This window comes from Carassius gibelio, chromosome A18 (assembly GCF_023724105.1).
Source record: "Carassius gibelio isolate Cgi1373 ecotype wild population from Czech Republic chromosome A18, carGib1.2-hapl.c, whole genome shotgun sequence".
Taxonomy (NCBI): Eukaryota; Metazoa; Chordata; class Actinopteri; order Cypriniformes; family Cyprinidae; genus Carassius; species Carassius gibelio.
Genome location: NC_068388.1, coordinates 15,679,651 through 15,700,594, shown reverse-complemented (window position 1 = coordinate 15,700,594; position 20,944 = coordinate 15,679,651). Strand labels below are relative to the sequence as shown.

Here is a 20,944-nt window from a genome sequence, read left to right as displayed (position 1 = left end):
AGTAATTACAGGATTTAGACTCATTACTAACAAAAGGAGGACCTTCGAGGCCTCATAAACACATCCACAAAGACAAATCTCAAGAGTGGGAGGAAAAATCATGCACACACCAGAGTTGTGTCTGCCCACTTCCTGTAGGAATGACAGAGAAGATGGATGTGATCTACACGAGACAAGAAACCGCATTGCATACTGCTTACAACCCTGATTGCATTTTAATAAAATAATCAATAAAGTGTACACAGCCCAGAACAATAGCCCATGATCAAACTTGTGGGGATGCGACCGCAAGCCTTGTTTACTCGCTTCATTGATTTGCTATTGAGGTGTTGAATTACACACCATCCAGATTCAATATGCAACATGGAAACGGATAACACCTTCAGTGAGTTTTTATGCAAAGGACGAAATATGAGAATGCCTCTGGAGCTCCGTGCTGTCATTATCCGTATACACACTCATATGTGATCTTGAGCGATAAGTGACTATCAGATATCAAGTCAACAAGTGTGCTTAATAAATGTATGAATTCTGTATTTAAACTCAGTAAATATACGCTTAAAATAAAGAGACTAGAAAGCAGATTTGCTTGCTGGCACTGTTCTGAGAGCAGCAGTGAACGATTGCATCTTTATTATCTATTCCACACTTTTATCAATCAATAGGGAATATTCTTTAAATCTCTCTGCCTCGAGGTAGCAAAAAATACACATTTAAGTAACTTTTGAAACTGCAGACAGAAAAGGAGGACAGAAAATAGGATAGTCCTGACTCTGAAGCAGAGACAGAGAAAGTAGACGAGGAAAAAAGAAAGAGCTAGAGAGAGGGAGAAAGACAGAAAAAGCCTGTCTTTATTCTGACCTTGTGCTTGAGGTTGCTGATGAAGGAGCGGCTCTGGGATTTCTTCATGCCATCTTTGGAATTCTGGAATACACACGATATATATATTTATATATATTTCATATACAAAAATACATAATACACAAAATAAGATGTTTAACAAAATGTCTCAGCTGCTTTTTTAACAAAAGTATTACCAGTGGCTATCAAGCTCCAAAATGGACAAAATCATCATAGGTGGCATAAAAGTAGTCAATAAGACTCATAAACCAGGGCCATATCAGATTGCCATTTTGGTGCCCTACAATATTGGTTCATATTGGTATTTTTAAGTAATATTAATTTCAAGATGTAATGAATAATATATTTATATATATATATATATATATATATATATATATATATATATATATATATATATATATTGTACTGAATGAAAAAAAATATTAAATGTAAAATAAGTTTACTTTTGCAACATTCTGTGGATCATTTAAAATTAAGTAAATTAAATTAATAAATTAACAAATGAAGAAAAAAAAAAGCTTTGGTTGTGGAAATCAGTTTACTAAATAATGAAAATCATAACATTTAAAAAAAAAGCCTCTTTCTTTTACTAATATTTTGCCACTTAAACCCAGTTAACAAATTATTTAATAAAATGCTTTGTTATTATATAAACATGTTAAAGAGGTGTTGGGGTGCTCATTGGCACCCATTTGGCACCCCAGTCAACCATCGAGGTTTGCAACTCTAGCCCTCGAGATCCACTGTAGACTTCCCTGTAGAGGTTAGCTCCAGCTTCAAACTCAAACTCACCTGCCTGTAATTTCCTACAGTAGCACTCCTCTAAACAGTTTGTAGTGTGTTTGATAAGGATTGAAGTTAGTGTGATCATTCTACAAAACATTTGTGTTCCACTGTAAAAAGAAAATGATGGGATTGGAATGACAAAAGGGTTTCAATTTCTTTAAAATGTATCTAATTCTAACTCAAACAGTCAAGTGTCACATTATGTTCAAATGAGTATTTGTGGGCATGTATGGTAGGCCTACTAGCAGTGGTTCAAAAAAATGAAAACAACATTGACTTAAAAGCATTTCCAGACTCTTAATTTCAGCGCTCACTCAACAGTTCTCAGTGTTTTTTTTTTTTTTCATAAATATCATGCAGGAACACTGGAGGGGAGAGAAAATCCCTCAGTGCATTACAAACGGCACATCATTAGAGAGTACAAAGTCTAATAATAGGGTAAGAAAAGAGGCGGAACGAATGCTAATTAAGGGATGCTCCACTTCTTTTTCTGGATTGCAAGACTATGTGCACTGATTAGGTATTCTATTTATTAACCCCCCCTCTACCCCTTTTTTATTCTTAGAGGCCGAGATGGGTATGTGTTTTATTGTTTTATTTAAGTACAGTTTCACACATCATTTTATCTTCCCACAAAATGTGGAGTCCACACAGACTTGTGAATGTAGAACCACATTAAGCTACTTTACCTTGCGCAGGTTTCTTTGGAGGCCCTCATGGGTGGCACGGAGCAGGGCTCGGATAGAGAAACTGTCCGTGTCCTCTTTGTCCCCGATCTGTGACTCTTTCATCAATGAGTCTAGTTTCTTCCTGATTTGGGACTCTACTTGGTGCTGACTGGGCCCGTTGGACTGAAATGCACAAAAGTAGGGTGTCAAAATCTACAGCTTATAAGTAGTCTATATAAATATTTTGAAGAGTTTAATTAAGAAAATAGCATCCATTGTTTCGAAGGCGACTTCCACACAGCAAACCTATGATATAAACGTCTTAACTGCCTTTATAAAGTCAGGATCCAGTGTGTGTGTTACATACTCTCCTACTTGTATGTCACTTTGGATTAAAAGCGTCTGCTAAATGAGTAAATGTAAAAATGGACATCATAAATTATTTTCTTTGGTCATGTCGCTCCTCTCATGTCCAGAGTAGAATTATCCTTTCCCAATAAAGCAAAGTTTGCGCCAAGTACTTATCATACTTTATCATATTTTAGTTCTTTAATTTATTACAGCAATGTTCTTAACTTTAACTGGTCTGTAGGAAAGGCAAGCTGTCACGTCACTGACAGAGAGAGAAGGACAGTTGCTTGACCTCTCCAGAATCTATACAGGTGAGATTTGTTGAAAGAAGAAAATTATCTATTTTAAGGTAAGTTTTTTTTTTTTTTTTTTACTTGCCAGTGTTTTAAGGAATTAAACATTAATATATTTTTGTATTTTATGTTTAAATTGTTAAATACAATTGGTTATATTGGTTAAGGCAGTGTGTTACAATAGTCCTTAAAGACACCTTTTTGTCCAACTGTTAAGAAATAAGATAAAAGTTATTGTTAAATTGTAGTGTGACTGAAATATTGTGCATAAAATATCGTTATTTAATAAAAATAAAGTATAGATGTACACAGTGGTCTCAAAGTTCCAAGTCCAAGAGTCTGCCCCAGAGGCCTTGACTGTCCAGAGGCCTCTTATTTCCACGAATCTACTCCAGTGCTTCCAGAGGTGTTGGCGTCCGCTGCAGAACCTCACAAGTTGGTGGCGCCCACTCATGAACTCACTCTCTGTCCAGTTACAGCCATGGAGGCCATCCAGAAAATCTCTGTCTACCCCATTATTGTCAAGTAGGCCATTCATGAACTCTCTGTCTGTCTGATATGGCCAAGGAGGCCATTAACAAACTCACAGACTGTCCTGTCATGGCCAAGTAGGCAACTATCTGTCTGCTGTGTCACATTCAAGTGGTCTACCCATGTCTCTGCTCCACTCTGGATTCTTGCTCCGCTGGCTCTGACCTGGTAGTATCCTGGTCCATTGCTCCATCGCTTGGCCCTCAGCTGTTCCACAGTCTGCCACTGCTCCATGGTCCAGGCCCGCCACTGCTTCACTGTCTGCCACTTCTCCACGGCCCAGATTCTCCACTGCTTCACTGTCTGCCACTTCTCCACGGCCCAGATTCTCCACTGCTTCACTGTCTGCCACTGCTCAATGGCCCAAGCCCTCCATTGTTCCACAGTTTCCCTTCACAGGTCTGGCCCTCCATCCTTCTCCCTGTTCTATCTCCACTCTACCACCCTCCTAGACTTGGTGGGATTTGGGTATTGTTTGGGGGTCTGGAGCCACCCTTAGGGGGTGGGGGCATGTAATGTGGAGTTTGGGATTTGTTTCTTGTTTATGGTTTTCATGTCTTTTATTTTGTAGTCTGGCCACATTCATGTTCTGTCATGCGATTCCATTGTCTCTGTGTTATGTTCTGACTAGTTCCTTGGATCATGTGTCATGTTCTCATTGGTTGTCTTAGTCATGTTTCTTGTTTCTCATTGGTTGGTTCTTCTCATGTGACCCTCATTGTTTGATATAAATAGCCCACGTGTGGCCTTTGTTCTTTGTCTAGCTTTGATGTTGTAAGCCTGCTGTTGGTGAGTCTGTTTATGCCAAGTCAAGTCTGTTCAAGTCAAGTTTTATGGAATATGTTTTGTCTTTGTTTAAATAAACTGCACGTGGCCTCTCACTTCAATCTTCAGTGGACCATTCTTTCATCTCATCTTCATCTTAATAAAAACCAAAGCCTGGCATACTGATCTAAGAGAGCAATAAAGGATGTAAAAGCCAATTATAAAAAAGTTTTTTTGTTTGATTTCATTTTATTTATAAATCTCTCCTCCATAGCGGCCATAATATAGCCATCAACTTACAGCAGGGGCAGCGTGTTTCTTGAATTTCCTGACACGTTTAAGTAGGCATGTAATGAGACGAAGCATGGAAACCTTTAATTGGCTACCAGCAATGACTTTTCTGAGTGGATCATTAAACATTAATTACTCCTAACAAAACAACATGAATATTTTCAAGGCTATATTAAAATGCTTTTAAAGCATTCTTCATCCAAGAAGTAAAACAAAATACAAATAAAATAAATAATAACAATAATAAAATTAATAACTAGGAAACCAATTTGATGTTGAATGAGTCACGGAATATCCATTTCAGCATCAAAATCTGGACAAAATCTGTCAGCAGACTGATTGTAAATGAGGCTCTGTTAATGGCAGCACTGCTGGATGGATCTTTTGGCAAATGGCCATGTTGTCACACAAAGACTTTCTGCTGCCTATATTATTGTATTGTATCAAGATTGCATTGCAGCACATGGAGAAAGTGAAAGTTTGAGTAGCGGAACAGTGAAAAACATAACATGTGAAAAGGCAATGTTAACTTTTTCTACCACACCATACACCCAGCCACACCAGACACGAAGCAAATATCCACATCGCGTCACTCGCTCTAGATTTTTCTTGTGTAATGTTTTTCATATCACTCATGCAAATAAACACAATCAACCATGGTGGAGATAACTAAAATCACTTTTTTGTACCTGTTGTCAAAAAGTCCCAAATACAATGGAAAGCCAAACACTGGAGTGTCTGGGTTTACATCACCATCCAGACGAGGATGAATAACATTAGGATCCTATATTAATGTATGTGTTACATTTTACTACTGTATATATACTGTATATATATTATTGATAGCAGCATCTCTGTAGCCATGTTAATAAAATACAACTACCACTACAACTAATTGTAAGTGTTTTTTTCTGCGCCAGACCTATATAAAAACAGACAGCTACAATAATGCTCTCTTCTATTGTCTGATTCAACTGGACGTGTCAAGAAGCTCTTCACTGAGAATATTTAAAAAATGTATTCAAGTATATCTTCAATTTTGTCATGATCTTCAAAATTCAATGAGTACAAACTGTTCCCAGATAACAAACTGAGATAGAATCAACATAGAATCGACGTTTCTCGTGGCGTCGAAAGGACATTGATCTCCAACGTTGATCCAACATCGTTTTGCTCATCAGTTTGTACTCATTGAATTTTGAATTCATGTCATTCATACAAAGACTGTAATTTGTTTATGTACAAACCTTGTATTAAAATGGTCTTTACTGAACAGGTTTCTCCATTATTTACTGATGATTGGCAGTCCTGTTGTGGCACTGCATCAGTGCAGTGCGATACTGTAAAGTTGTACATATGTAAAAGGTAATGTTTACGATGCTATCAGTACCCTTTAATGCTAATCCAAATGGATAAAAATGTACATGTACATTTGATGTTCAAATATAAATGAAATCACTCTGCTGAGTGTGTATGTGTGTGTTAGTGATCAGTCACTGTGCTCAATCCTGATCGGTGTGTGTTACAGTCTTACCATGCTATTCTTCAGCTTGAAGTCATCTTCAATCTCATCAGCACTGTCATCGTCAGACACTTCACCCTCTTCAGCATCTGCAGACAAGTACAGAGGAAGACGCTTTCCCTATAGACAAAAAGGGAAGAATTAATGTTTCCGTGATCCTTTTTTCAAGTGTCAGCAAACAGCCCCATTACTGAGGATAAGATAGTGTTTCACCTCTCTTTAAACTATCGACAACCCCTTAGAGCCTGTGTGCGTTGACACAGCACCTCAGATATTGATAGAACAGAACTGAATCCATACTAATGACTGCTGACGACAGGTGAAAGAGAAGTGTAGTACGCGGTCTTAACCCAATGAAATAAAAATGAAATACCATTTTCTTTCTAGGAAGCCTGAATTTTTACTTTTAGTTTGGGTCAGTAAGCCTGTCGTTTTATTCCCGATAAGATACACAACTAATTTTCCCATAATTCAGACAATTTTCAGCAGTGGGAAGCAATCATTTGTGAGGAATCCAATGACCCACAAAGCACTGAATATCTAGAATACCTGAGGATAAACGGGGTCTTCATTTACACTTCGAAACACTGAAAGCCATTTAAGGGTCATTAATCCTAAAACTCCAAACACAGACCCTTGTCTCCTCCTTGTCTGTCGGTCTCTCTCACAAACACATTTGTGTGAGGGCTAGTGGGAAATAGCAGTTGTTGGTCGAGGGACAAGATGGAGGGAAAATCAATCCCGTGCTTTTGACCTCCACAGTTTCCAGAATGAGTGCTCTTGTCTGGCAGAGGGTGCTGACATTGTGACATGATTAAGTGTGTGTGTGTGTGTGTGTGTGTGTGTGTGTAATCTAAGGAGACCCGTGTTCAAGTGTGGGGGGATTTACTCAAGTGTGCTCCAATCTCAAAGAGTCCGTGCTGGGTTTAAGAGTCTGCCGTCACTGTTTGCTCAACTTGGAGGGTCCCGTAGAGTAGCAGGCTGGCAGTGCCATCTGTCCTGACCTGTTTTAGAGAGTATCCTCGCTGGCACAGTGACGTTGGTATTTACTCAAAGTAATACTCTCTTCTCATCTGACTGACCGCCTGTCATCCAATCACACCCTTAAGTAGTTTAGCTAAAATGAAAATTTCGCTATCATTTACTTTACAAGGCCACAGAAGAACAAAAAACATCTTTAAAGATGTGGTGCATTACCATCAAAAACAATCCACTGCGTCCTCAGTGGCTCTAATGTTGGGAGAAAATAAAGACTCTCATGTTCACTTTAACATCAAACTACAAAACACCTCCATTGCTTATTTATTTTATACAATAGCTCAATTAATAAAAAGTTAACATTGTGTTTTAAGACACAATATTATCAGTATATTCAATAATTTATAATTGACAGTATAATCAATAAATATAATTAAAATAGTTCCAAACAAAGCCACAGCATAACTGTTTTGCATCACCTAGCAACACAAAACAATAATTATTTACTAAATGAATCCATATTTTTGAATGCATTCAGGTAAACGAATGATTCAATAACCTGTCTTTACTGTCTCTTAATTTCTGAATGAATCAGCCGTTTGAAAGAATTGGTTGAATGAATGACCGAACAACTCACTCATTAAAACATTAAACTACCTACTGGTAGCTTAAGTTACACATTTTGAGTATGATTTCATAATCTTTTTTTCTATATATAATTTCATATTATTTTTTTTTATTATTAAAAATTTAATTAATACAAATATTGTTCATAACACCATTCAGGTTCTATAGAGCACTTCAAAGCATAAATCCTCATGGAACATTTAAAGGATTTTAAAAAAAAAACACACACACAAACACATTTTTTTCTATTGTAACAAATCCTTTACGGTTTACATCCTTTTTTTATTGGAGGAGTGAGGTGCTGGTTGTATAGAAAGTAACAATGCAAGAGTTGTGTCATTGAAAATGTGTGTAAGTGTGTGTGCTTGAAAATATAGTTTATGAGTACACAAATATATATATATATATATATATATATATATATATATATATATATATATATATATATATATATATATATATATATATATATATATATATATATATATAATGAAATGGGTATTACAATGTAAACACGGGCATTAAAATGTAAACTCTTTCAGTCTCCATGTAACCCAAATGGCTTAATAAAACGGTGTTGTTGTTGTTTTTAAATGTAAAAAATGCCAGAGGCTTTCTGTGAGTGGTATAATTAGGGGTGACATTAGGGTTAGAGGACAGGAAATATGATTAGTTTAGCAATAAATAATTACACCTATGGAGAGTCCCCATAAAAGACATAAACAAGTGTGTGTGTGAGTGTCTTTCCCAACTCGCTAGACAACTAACCCCACTCCTTCACTTCAGCTCATCTCTTTCTAACTAACACTCATTCTCCCTTCACACATTCTGGCTGTCCCTGTTCAGAATTTTATCATTGGCTGGTCTTTCAGTGCCAAACATTTAAGGGCTCAACAACCATAAAAATGTGGACTTGAATGTCCTACAAGTCTGTCCAACTGTATTTATTTATCCAACTGCTATATTTTTGTTTTGAAAGTGATTTAAACATTTCAAAATCATTATGTAAATGGTATATTTTACTTGTCTGGAATCTGAAAGTCTAGCATACTGGTAATTTTTTGGTGAACAGCAGAGCCGAGCAGCCCTATTCACTCACTACACAAGTAGTGTAGGGCCCTACAAATTAGGCAAGGCCCCGCCTCCACCTCTTGTCAAAGTGGTGCAACACTATCAATCTGGTGCAGAGAAGAGGAAAATTAGAAAAGAAAGTGACCAAGATAAGGATAAGTGAAGGATTTTGTAAAGCTGACGTTGAAATGGCTGTTGCTGCATCGCATCAACATTTAATTTGGCATTTAGTGAGACACTGTGCCAATGTAACAACAGAGTCAGTGTCAGTGTTATCTATTAGCTTATATATATATATATATATATATATATATATATATATATATATATATATATATATATATATATATATGTATATATATATATATATATATATATATATATATATGTATATATATATATATATATATATATACATATATATATATATATATATATATATACATATATATATATATGTATATATATATACATATATATATATATGTATATATATATATATATATATATATATATGTATATATATATATATATATATATATATATATATATATATATATATATATATATATATATATATATATATATATTATCGTTCAGTTACACTTGTCAGCACTTTGTAGTTGCTGCATCACAATTCGGTCTGATTTTTGCATTGATCTAATCAGCAGACAGGCTCAATCTAAATGCAAGTTCATTCTCTGATAGGAGCTGGCACTGGAACCGCAGAAATACTGTGATTACCATGTTTACCCCACTACATAAAGCAGCGCAACTTTCTGTGTCTGCTTGCTTGTCACAGAGAAGTAGGTCAAAACAGTATTTACATGTTTTCATTTACATGTTTGTTTGCATGAATATTTTTTCTTTTTGCATTTTAATCTTGACTAAATAATAAAATAATCTATAATTCTGATTTTCATAACTCATTGGCAGGTGTTTACGCTTTAAGCAATAATCTTTGATATATTTATCTTAAAGGGATAATTCACCAAAAAATAAAACTTATGTAATTAATTACTCACCCTAATGTCGTTCCAAAACCATAAGACCTTTGTTCATCTTCAGAACACAAATTATGAAATTGATGAAATCAGAGAGCTTTCTGACCCTGCATAGCCAATAATGCAACTGAAACATTCCCAGGCCACGTGAGGTAATAAAGACATTGTTGACTGTTAAATAAAGTCTTTTTTTTTTTTCTTTGCACACATAAATTATTCTTTTAGCTTCATAACATTATGGTTGAACCACTGATGGCATTATGGACTATTTTAACAATATATCTGTCTGGCCCTGGGAATGTTTCAGATGCATTGCTGTCTCTGCAGGGCCAGAAAGCTCTCGGATTTCACAAAAAAAAAAAAAAATCTTAATTTGTGCTCTGAATTTGTCTTACTGCATGAACAACATGAGGGTGAGTAATAAATGACAGAACTGTAATGTATCTATGAATCAACCATTTGAAGCAATAGCTAAACAATTGTAATTTAAAAATGTTGCATTGTAATATGTATAACTTGAAAGTAATTAAATATGAGTAAGACAATTTTCTAAAACTCTACTACAAGGTATCATTGTAGGACATGCACATTGGAGGATGGGAGCTGGTGGTTAACTGAAACCATAGGTGGTGGGGGCCCCTTTTAAAAAATCTGCGTAGGGCCCCCAAAATGTTAGGGCCAGCTCTGGACAAGACTATGCTGGTTCACCAGTTAGACCAGCACCAAAACAGAACTAACTAGTCCATACCAATGTGGAAATTTAAGTTGGTTTTAACAAAAGACAGAAAGAAAAGAGAGAACAGTGTGGGGAAAAATACAGGAAAATGAAAAGAATAATGGAGGATTTAAGGTTTTGGTAAAGACAGAAATGGAGATGAGGGTTTCTTTAGTTCATGCCAAACCTTTATAAGTATCTTGCCCTTCAGGCAGTTCGGACTGGGAAGCTGCTTTGGGTCTTTGTTCAGAGCCTCCCCCACATCCAGCTTGTCTCCGAAGATCTCTTTCAGGTGCTGAGCTATCTTCTTCTGCTGCTGAATGCTGCAGTGATTCTCTATGGACAGGATCACGGGGAACCTGATGCAGCAGGAGACAGAAGAGAGAAAGGATAAGGGTGACAGTAATCACAAACCAGGGAACAGCCAGAACAGTCAGCAACTGCTTCCTGCCTCCAGAGCCTTCCCCCGACATTAACCTTTATCCGAATTTCTTTCATCTTGACTCGTCTTCGCTGTCATGTGCGCTTTCTCCTTTGCCATCACACTCTTCCCTTTTTCCTGCCTGTCTGTCTTTTGTTTGACTGTCTTTCTTTTTACCTTCTTTCTTGCTGTTGTGTTTACTTCATCTGCACACTCAAACAAATCACCTTTGACTTTGGTTTCTATTCTCACTCATAGTCTGAGATTTCGACATTACATACTCTAACAATTGCTCTAACAAGGTGTTTCCAAAAGCATGCAAAAACTCCAGACATGTAACAATGCAAAAATCTTTTTCTTAATCAGTGTTTGTGGCTTGCTTCCCAATAAAACTATGGAAACATCCTTGAATCAAGATAAATTTAGTTGAAAAGTAGTAGATATTAAGATAATATAGATATCTGCATGCAATAGTATGTTTTATTATGTTTTTCTCAGAGAATGAATATCCTTGTCCCACTACATAACAAACGTAGTGCACAAAAATTTGATTCAGACATCCTATATGTTACCTGAATGCAAGATACTAAGAAATCAGGGAAGCCCTCTGGGTTTAAAAAGCCCTAAATTATGAATGACATTCCTCTCAGACATGAATCCACACATACACGTACACACACCATGAAAAAAAACAAAAGATTTTGAAAGAAATGGAAATGGAAAGATAAAAAGATGCCCTGTAGGGCTACAGTGATAGCAATGCTGTCTCAGCAGGAGTCATGGGATTTGGTGAGTGTAATTTGCATGTGATGTGCATGTACTAAAAGGCTCATTTTCTTCATTATGTTGAGCCATCAGCTGAAATAGGTGGGTTTTTAGTGATAAAACGGCATTAAAGAAACACAAATTGTGGCTTTCTAGGAGCATCCAGGCACTGGTACAGAAAGTTCTCTTTAATTATTACTGTAATGGATGAACGTTTTTTGTTGAAAAACAAAACAATTTTCCACAACAAATTAAACATAATTTTTATGTTATGCACCACATTGGGTGCCTTATCTGGTAATAGTAAGATGAAAAAGATATAGCAATCATAGAGTCAGCAAGCCCATCTGAATTGTTTTTTAGAATAACTATTAAACATACAAAAACAGACAGAAGTCTAACACAGACACCCATGACATTCCCCTGTGAAGATGTTTAACTTAAATACGCAGTATTTTAATTTTAATATAGTTTGAAGATGCATTGTAATGTTTAAGTTTAAATTACTTTGACATTTTTAAGAAGTGAACACATGGCTGTTTTAAATGAGCATTGAATGGCTTTGCTGTGCCCGGTAGGGATAGTCTTGAAAAGCTACAACAAAAATGATGATTGATTTCCTGACATCAACTAACGGCTGATCATAAACGACTATTATAAAAGAGAGAAGGAAAAAACTGAAGAGAGAGGGAAGTACGCACTCATTGTTTACAAAGGCGTATTTGTTGATGGTCTCAATGACAGATTTAAAGGTGATCTTGGAGGTCAGAGTGTAACCGTGCTGGACCATAGGCTCCCCGTCTGGACCATCCCAGCAGTCCACTGTAACACAAAGCATAGTCACAAACAGCGCTCTAAAAATATTTTATTTACACCCATTGGAAAATATATATAAGACCTTTATCCACAGGAGTTGTCTTACCCTCCACACAGCGGCAGCCGGCCTGCAGGACCCAAGCATACATGTCCGTCTTGGAATGGGACAGCAGCTGATCTCCAGTCAGGTAGGTGTTGTGCGAAGAGGCTATGAAATAGTTACACAGAGGCTGATCCATGTCTTGATTGACCTCGTTGTGCTGAGGGTTGAACACATCACAGACTGGGCTCCGCATGTAGCTGGTGAACCCTAGAAAGTGAAAGCAGACACAAAACAGCTGTATATTTTTTATTTCTTTGAGCTGTATATTATATATTGCCACAAAATCAAAATAAACCAAAAACAAAAAATGCAACATGTATTTTAAAAGCTCAAAATTTTGTCATATAATTAATGATGCACTGCTAAAATATGAGGTATTACAACCTTACACAATCAACTCTGCAAGGAAATATGAGGACAACAGGTAAAGGTGTTGATGGCAAAACTGCAGAGCGCAACAACTGGAGGGATCAACCCAGTGACTTTTTAAAAGCCTAAATGTCTTGCTCGCTTTCAGAAATGCAGTTTTTAGACAAAAAGAGAGCTGTGATGCAGCAAATGTGTGCTGAATCAATTAGTTTCAGCTTGACAAGTCACTACTGGAAAACAAGTCACTAAGAAACATCATTCAGTTATGAAAGCAACACACACATAAACAAAACTCTAATGCAAATTTGCAATAAATACCATGTATAAAAATGACAGACAGAAGTAAAGGCCCATTTACACATAAAAGTGTTTTTTTTTTCCTATCCAATTACAAGTGTACAACGCTAAATACAGGTGTAAATGGGAACTGAAATGTTTTGAGCTTGGCCACTTCCAGAAGTAGTTGAAAACACATTCGACTGGATCGCTTTCGCAGTGTAAACGCCCATATGTAAGAAGCCACTATAGACCACTTCCTCTCTGCCTACTGACCTAATTCTTAAACAGATGGGATTTAAACTGCCGGCTGAATTCCTAAGTTTGTTTTGAAATCGAAAAAACAAACAAGAAAAAACATTATGTTCTCTTACGAGTCCTGACTCTAATACAAACCCACAGCATTCACATGTAAATTGTACAAGCTTATTAGATTGAATATTAGATTGCAATATTAGATTGAAAGGTCAGAGAAGTCCCATACATACACCCACCCACAGACGCTCACCTCAAAGAAATCAGAAAAGCGGTCAAAAATGGCCAAAAAAGATGGATACTCCCTCATTTACATATCTATCTATCTAGACAGACAGACAGACAGACAGACAGACAGACAGATAGATAGATAGATAGATAGATAGATAGATAGATAGATAGATAGATAGATCTCTCTTCCACTGATTTCTGACCAGAGGATTATTAAGGGCTCACACACAGCAGGCAGGTTCAATCAGTTCTACTAGCTTTGCTATAGCAGGGAGCCAGGCAGAACTGAGCCCCTGTGTCTTATTTATTTTAAGGGAAAAGAGGGCAGCCAGAGCTTCACTGTCAGTGGACAGTGCTCATGGACCCAGTCAATAAAGCTCCAAAAAGATTAGATGAAATTTCACACCACACACACAAAACAGAACCTTTAGGATCCAGCAGAAAAGCCTGCTCTGCTGTCACACTAACCACCACTTTGTAAAATGTAAACGGTAAAGGCATTTCTAATATAGTGGATGTGTCAGCAAACAAAGGAAAGTATCAAAATACAGCTTTCACATAGATACTTTCCGCCACAGCTTTGGAGTCAAATATTCCATAATCTCTACAGTAGGTTGCCACTTACTGGAGATGCAGACTCACATGCCAAACAAATAAACGTGACACAATTTCATGACAGCTCAGATCTGTTCAACTGGTGCTGGTTTAGCAGAGCCTTCTGTAAGCACTATTAATGTTGGATTTGTGCTGTTCTGAGATTAGCTTGGACAATAATGTTTGGTTACAGCATAGTTATTATAATTATTATTATATTCTAATTATTATTTTTACACAAATGATCAGGAATAGAATAGAATTGAGTTATTCTGACAATCTGTCAGGCATTCTCCAATAAATCTAGGAAAACAAGGAGGGAAAGAAAAGCTGAGTGTGGCCAAACAAAGCCCTCACCTTCGATTCCAAGAACTCCATTCTGCTTGTTCTCCTCAGCGACTTCAAACTTATTGATTATGTCCACACAGTGCTCAGGGGTCACATTGGCCATCTGTGAAGAAGCAGAGAAGCAATGAAAAGAGAGGGTCGACCTCATGACACTCCTCCAGATAGGATCCGTAACATGTCAGTCATTTGGTCTCTAAGGGTCCCCACAAAAACCCTCCAAACTGACATTCTGTCACTAATTGACTTCATGCTTCTGTTTTGTCTGCAGCACACTTTCTCTCTTTTCACAACTTCCTCTAGGGCTTCATGGTCCGTGTTTGGGCCATGGGAGAGAGGGAGCATGGGCAAAGAGAGGCCTTTTTAGCATCACACTGGGGCTGTTCATAGCCTCAGCTGGAAAGCAATTATAATGTCTGATAGAGAGGCAGAGCCTTTCACTTTCTGATTCTTAAAAAACCAGAGAGCACAGGCAGATATTGAGCTGGAATAGGGAATACAATACAATAGGGAATACAATTCTGTGTTACAGAAATGCATGAAACAAAATGTCACATGATCCTTGCAATATGCTCATTTGACAAGAAACGTTTCTTATAATAAAACAGTTGAGCTGCTTAATATTTTGTGGAAACTGTGCTAATTTTATTTTAGAATTCTTTAAATGTGTAGAAAATTTGTATTTAAAAATATATCTTTTGTAACGATGTAAAAGGTTCTACTGCCACTTTTGATCAATTCGATGCGTCCTTGATTAAAGTATTAATTTCTGTAAAAAAGCTTTTACTGAGCCCAAAGTTTCAAACAGTTGTGTATAAACACACATATTCATATTAAATATAGAATATGTCGTATACAGTAGTTCTGTATTACTGTGTGTGTGTGTGTGTGTGTGTAAGAACCAACAGGAGGAATTATAAAGCCATAAGATACATATGGAGGTATGGGCTTGGATGAATTATGTAGATTCTTGTATTTAAAAAAAAATATATATATATATATATATATATATATATATATATATATATATATATATATATATATAAAAAAATATATATATATATATATATATATATATATATTATTATTATTATTATTATTATTAATAATAATAGTGTTATATAATATTATTAATTATTATTAGACTAATAGTGGCAAGGCAACTTTGGACGTTTCACTATAAAGACACAGTATGATGCAAGAGCTTTAAGAGGAAATAGAAGAGGCTAAGAGCTAGACATCAGAAGCGGATATGGAACATCAGTCAGGACAGTGCTTATGGGATTTACATACTGGAGAGAGCCTCTCCAGTAATCATGTATGTTCATGAAAGCATGAAAATATCACAAACAGACATTGCCACTGGAATATGTGTACTGGCCCTTAACATGGATCCAAACTTCAGTTCTGAGATGAGAATGACATATAAATTTGGTAAATTAAGAGACACAATATAGAATCTGAGAAGTCACAGGTTTAGATCAGGAAGAGATGTTACACTGACCTTTTGCTCCACTCGCAGAAAGTTGCCAAGTTCCTCTGCGGTCAGGTGATCCTTCTTCTCACTGAAGCACATGAGCAGCAGATAGAGGTCTCGCCTTAATGACATCATCTTATAGAAGACCGAGAACTCCTCATACGTCAGTGTTCCCTGCTGGTCATCAGTGTCTGCTTCCTGTGAACACATGCAGAGAAACAGCAAAGACACATAATTGGTTTCAAAGCTTCGAAGAGAAAATATCCTTAAATGCCTTTTAATTACTACTATTACAATACTTATGCATACAAGGAAGATTAGTTTAAAAGGGTCCTATAATGCTTTTTCACTTTTTCATTTTCAGTCAGTGCGTAGTGTGTGTTTGGGCATGAGAAAATAAAAATTCTACTAAGTTGCAAATCTCAAAGTCCACTCCAAAGGGCGATATATATATATATATATATATATATATATATATATATATATATATATATATATATATATATATATATATATATATATATATATATATATATATATTAAAATCCCTTTCAAGAACTACAATGAATGGCTCATTTGGACTACAGTGTTGTTTTCTGGGTCTTGTGATGTCACAAAGCGGCCCATTGGAATATCATTAAAATAATTCCTGCCTACGGAATTCAAATGGTTGGGGAGTGGTGAGGGGAAAGTTTGTGGTTAGAATGTTTAGTTGTTTGCATCAGTCAGGACGACGGAAAATAACAACTTATCAAGCCATTTGTGCCAGGCTGGGGAGAAAGGTATTGTAATAATGTAAATTATGTGAAAAATAACGACCGAGCATGAGAGCATGTTCTAGAGCAAACTCTAGAAAACCTTGAATTTCACAAGACTTATCAACATATTAGACACAATTTACATTAAAAGGACAGTCCACCCCCCAAAAATTCTCTCCAAAAATTCAGTTATCCTCATGCCTTTATTTTCTTAGATGAACATACCAAGAAATTTAGACAAATAATCCATCTCTGTGAGTTTATATAATGCAAGTTAATAGGTTCCCAAATAGTGACACTACAAAAAAGTACATGCAACCATCATGATGGTAATCAATACAACTACCAATGCATAAATCAATGTCTTCTGAAGCAAAACGGTGGGTGTGTGGAAGAAAAATACTACAATTTTAACTTTTTAAACTATAAACCATCAATCTCGGCCACTTGTCACACACAGTTTTACTAGAGGGTAGAGTTTACATTTGACGTAAACGTTAGTTCATTTCTCACATGAGCTCCAAATTGTGTTTATATGAATTTAAAGAGAGGTATTTATTACAAAAAATCTTAATCTGCATTCATCTGAAGAAATAAAGTCACATGCATCTGATGACTAAATGAAAACTTCTCATTTGTGGGTGTCCTGTCCCTTTAAGGCTTCCACTTTTCCAATCTTCCCCACATACCTGGAACATCTGTTTAACTTTCCTGCGAGGCAAGTTGACGTTCAACTTGTGTAAAAGCTGGTAGATCTCTTCAATGTTCAGAAGACCATCTCCATTCTTATCAGCCTCCTCGAAGGTCTGCTTCATCCACTTACAGCAAGGTTAAGAGAAAACACCACCAGGGAAAAAGCTGGACAATGAAGCCACAGAATCAACTTACACTGAGACATGTGTGACAGAAGATTTTCAGGATGGCAACATAGTGTAAACAGAAAAAGTTCATCACAAAATGTATTATAATATATAATATAATATAATTTATTATTAATATAATATTATCTATATTACTTTTCTGTCTGTGCACATCAGGCGTGGATGAGCTCATCCTTCTCTATTCTCAGAGATGTAACACAATTAGCTCTAATGCACAACTAAGAGAATCTCAAAGCTGACAAACACACAGTAAGGACACGCAAGGTTTATTGTGAGTGCAAGTGGGCATTTTCATTGATTTCTCACGAAAAATGCCATCCTGACAGTTGAAATAAGCAAAGCTCTGTTTTTATGTGTCAGCCCATCTGTTGAGTGCAATTGGGTTGCTTTATTTGTCTCATAAAGTGAATAGGCCCCAAGTCATGAGATTTTGACTTAATCCAGTTAGAGTGAAAATGCATGATATTCAAGATACTTATGTGTGGATAATACATTTCTTTATGTAATACTGTATGTAATTATGATCTATTTGATGAAGTCTGATACATCTATACTGTGGAAGAAGTGAAGTCTGGTTTTATGAAGTATGACAGTTGGCAGAAAGCCTGTGATGGATGTAATCACGGGCTGGAAAGAGGCAGCGCTTCTGTGGCTGAAAGGAAAAACAGAGACTACTTGGAAGGGTCTGCAGACAAAGGACAGACTTTGAAAGTCATCCAAATATAGCGGTCAATTCAGGTAACAGCGGTGCGATGAGGAAGGCTAATCAGAAGACCATTAACATGTAAACAGAGCTGTACGAAGCAGAATAACTGTTTTATATCACACGTCATTTAATGTTAATCCGTTTTCTTTGATCTATTAAGCATGTCTTGAACAGCGGGGGTGAGTGGGTAAATTTCTATGCCTGCGTTCCTGTGTGTCATAGAAATATCTGGCTGCTTTATAGGGCACGCTAAAAATATAGATTTTCTTCATTTGAACAGTCTCGGATATTGATTTTCCAAATTTCAAGATCAATCCTTTACTCTGTGACAGTGTTTCTTGCTTTTTCTGTCATATTTTACAGGTTTGCAGCTTAAAATGAATGTGGAACGATAAAAAACGGTGTGTACCATAAAACAATGGCACACAATCAGTGGTCAGAATCAAATAAGTTACTCAAGAAATGCAATTTGAAGACTGTTTTAAACTTCAGTTTTAATAACTGAGTTAAAATCAGGAATTGCGAACTTAAATTTGGAAACGAGTATCAATCGCAAAGTGTGGATATTTCACATTAACAAAATGTTGCAGGCCAAATAAAGGTTCATTGTCTGTATTCTACAGTATAGCATCTCTTATAGGACAAGAATAAAATAGGTCACAGTTGGACTGGCGTCTAGATTGAAAGCATCAGTGGAAATTACCAGCGGCCAGATGCTGTGTTTCTACTGTTATGTGAGATTATAATGACTGCCTCCTGATGACTCACGCCTCTTTAATGAGAATAACAGACATAAACATAAGAGAAGAGAGGATGAGCAGCTCTGGCTTTTTATCTCCTCTTCCTCTAAGGCCGGTCCTTTCATGTGAGGCTGTGCTTCTGTAAGAACTTCCTGCAGAGGAAGACTCCCTGAAGCAGTGAACTTCTCACAGGCAGACCGACTCAAAAAGCTCACGCTATCTCCCTCTTTGTACATCTCTCTCTTTTGTAAATCAGTCTAAATAAATCAGTCAAAATCGATCACAAATCTATCCTTCCCTCTCTGCTTCTATCTATGCATCCAGTAATGTATTCAATTCTTATATATATATATATATATATATATATATACACACGTATATATATATATATATATATATATGTATATATATATATATATATATATATATATATATACGTATATATATACGTATATATATATATATATATATATATATATATATATATAGCAAGGAAGCTTTATATTGATCAAAAACAACAGTAAAGACCTTATTAATGTTACAAAAATATTAAAATTCTATTTTTATAATTATATTACAAATACATTTTGTTCTTTTGAACTTCCTGTTCATCAAAATAAATAATATGTATATATATATATGTATATATGTATATATATATATATATATATATATATATATATATATATATATATATATATATATATATATATATATATATGAGTATATAAAGGCAGCCAAGTGTTATTAACACTGATAATAAATGATTACTGAGCACCAGATATCAGCATATTATAAAGATTTCTGAAGAATTGTGTGACACTAAGAATGGCTAAATTACATTTTAAACTATATAAAAATAGAAAACAGTTATTTTAAACTGTGATAGCATTTCATAATATTACAGATTTTCGCCTGAAACTTTTGAACAGCAGTGTATATAATTGAAAATATGCATTTGTTGCACGGAAAATAGCAGCTTGAACATTTCTCAAAACAACTCCTTTGTGGCCCCCAGGAAAAACAACATGGAGATGAGTAAATGATAACTGTAGCTGTATTAAATGCATTCATCTGTCCATCATTCATCTTGCAGTAAAGGATATTGGTCATGTGTGCGCTGTCTCTTGGCGAGCGAATCCTCATCACTGATCCCGGCCATCAGATATCTGAGTCCGGTCACCCATGTCCGCGCTTCCTCTGCATTTGAGGTAACCAAGTCTAGAGATTCCATGTGGTTGCCGTGGTAAATAGTGAAACAACAGCTCGGATCAAAGTTCCCTTCCGCATGGCGATGGAAAATGTCAGACTGACGACCTTCTGTGACCTTGTAGAGCGAGTCGATGGTGACTGGAAGGGAGAGAGAAAAAAAGAACATGATCTTTGAGCCCCTCAAACAATGAGCCACTAGCTATGGATGACCAACACGCAGAGATACTTTCATTAGCTAAAGCCTAGCCAGCAGCGATCTGACCCACATTACTCCACTACAATAAGAGACTTGCTTGGGTGAACAGTTTAATTTCAAATGAAATGAACAGAAACTGAAGTGGTTATGTTGTGTTAATGATGATTATCTGATTCGGAAAATGAATAAAGAATAACTTGGAGTGGCAAAACCTGACAGTTATCACCTCAACTCACCTCAACTGTATTTAGTTTTCAGCACTACTTTCTTCCAGTGCCTTTTGCTCTCTGTTGCTCTCATTATTAGTCACTATTTCTTTGGTTTCCCATAAGG

At 36.0% G+C, this 20,944-nt stretch overlaps 1 protein-coding gene across 5 annotated transcripts in view; it reads right to left on the bottom strand.

Moving 5' to 3' along the window:
* The window catches only part of LOC127934619 (1-phosphatidylinositol 4,5-bisphosphate phosphodiesterase eta-1-like), a 68,509-nt gene that overhangs the window by 10,189 nt on the left and 37,376 nt on the right, over positions 1–20,944 (bottom strand). For all 5 annotated transcript variants that reach the window (XM_052532115.1, XM_052532117.1, XM_052532118.1 and 2 more), the window contains 10 exons: positions 20,311–20,553; positions 17,566–17,696; positions 16,146–16,316; positions 14,654–14,747; positions 12,575–12,778; positions 12,354–12,474; positions 10,654–10,825; positions 6,084–6,191; positions 2,340–2,501; positions 862–924 (listed from right to left, as the gene is read on the bottom strand). In XM_052532115.1, coding sequence (XP_052388075.1) covers positions 862–924; positions 2,340–2,501; positions 6,084–6,191; positions 10,654–10,825; positions 12,354–12,474; positions 12,575–12,778; positions 14,654–14,747; positions 16,146–16,316; positions 17,566–17,696; positions 20,311–20,553 — 1,469 coding nt within the window. The remainder of the gene's footprint in view (positions 1–861; positions 925–2,339; positions 2,502–6,083; positions 6,192–10,653; positions 10,826–12,353; positions 12,475–12,574; positions 12,779–14,653; positions 14,748–16,145; positions 16,317–17,565; positions 17,697–20,310; positions 20,554–20,944) is intronic.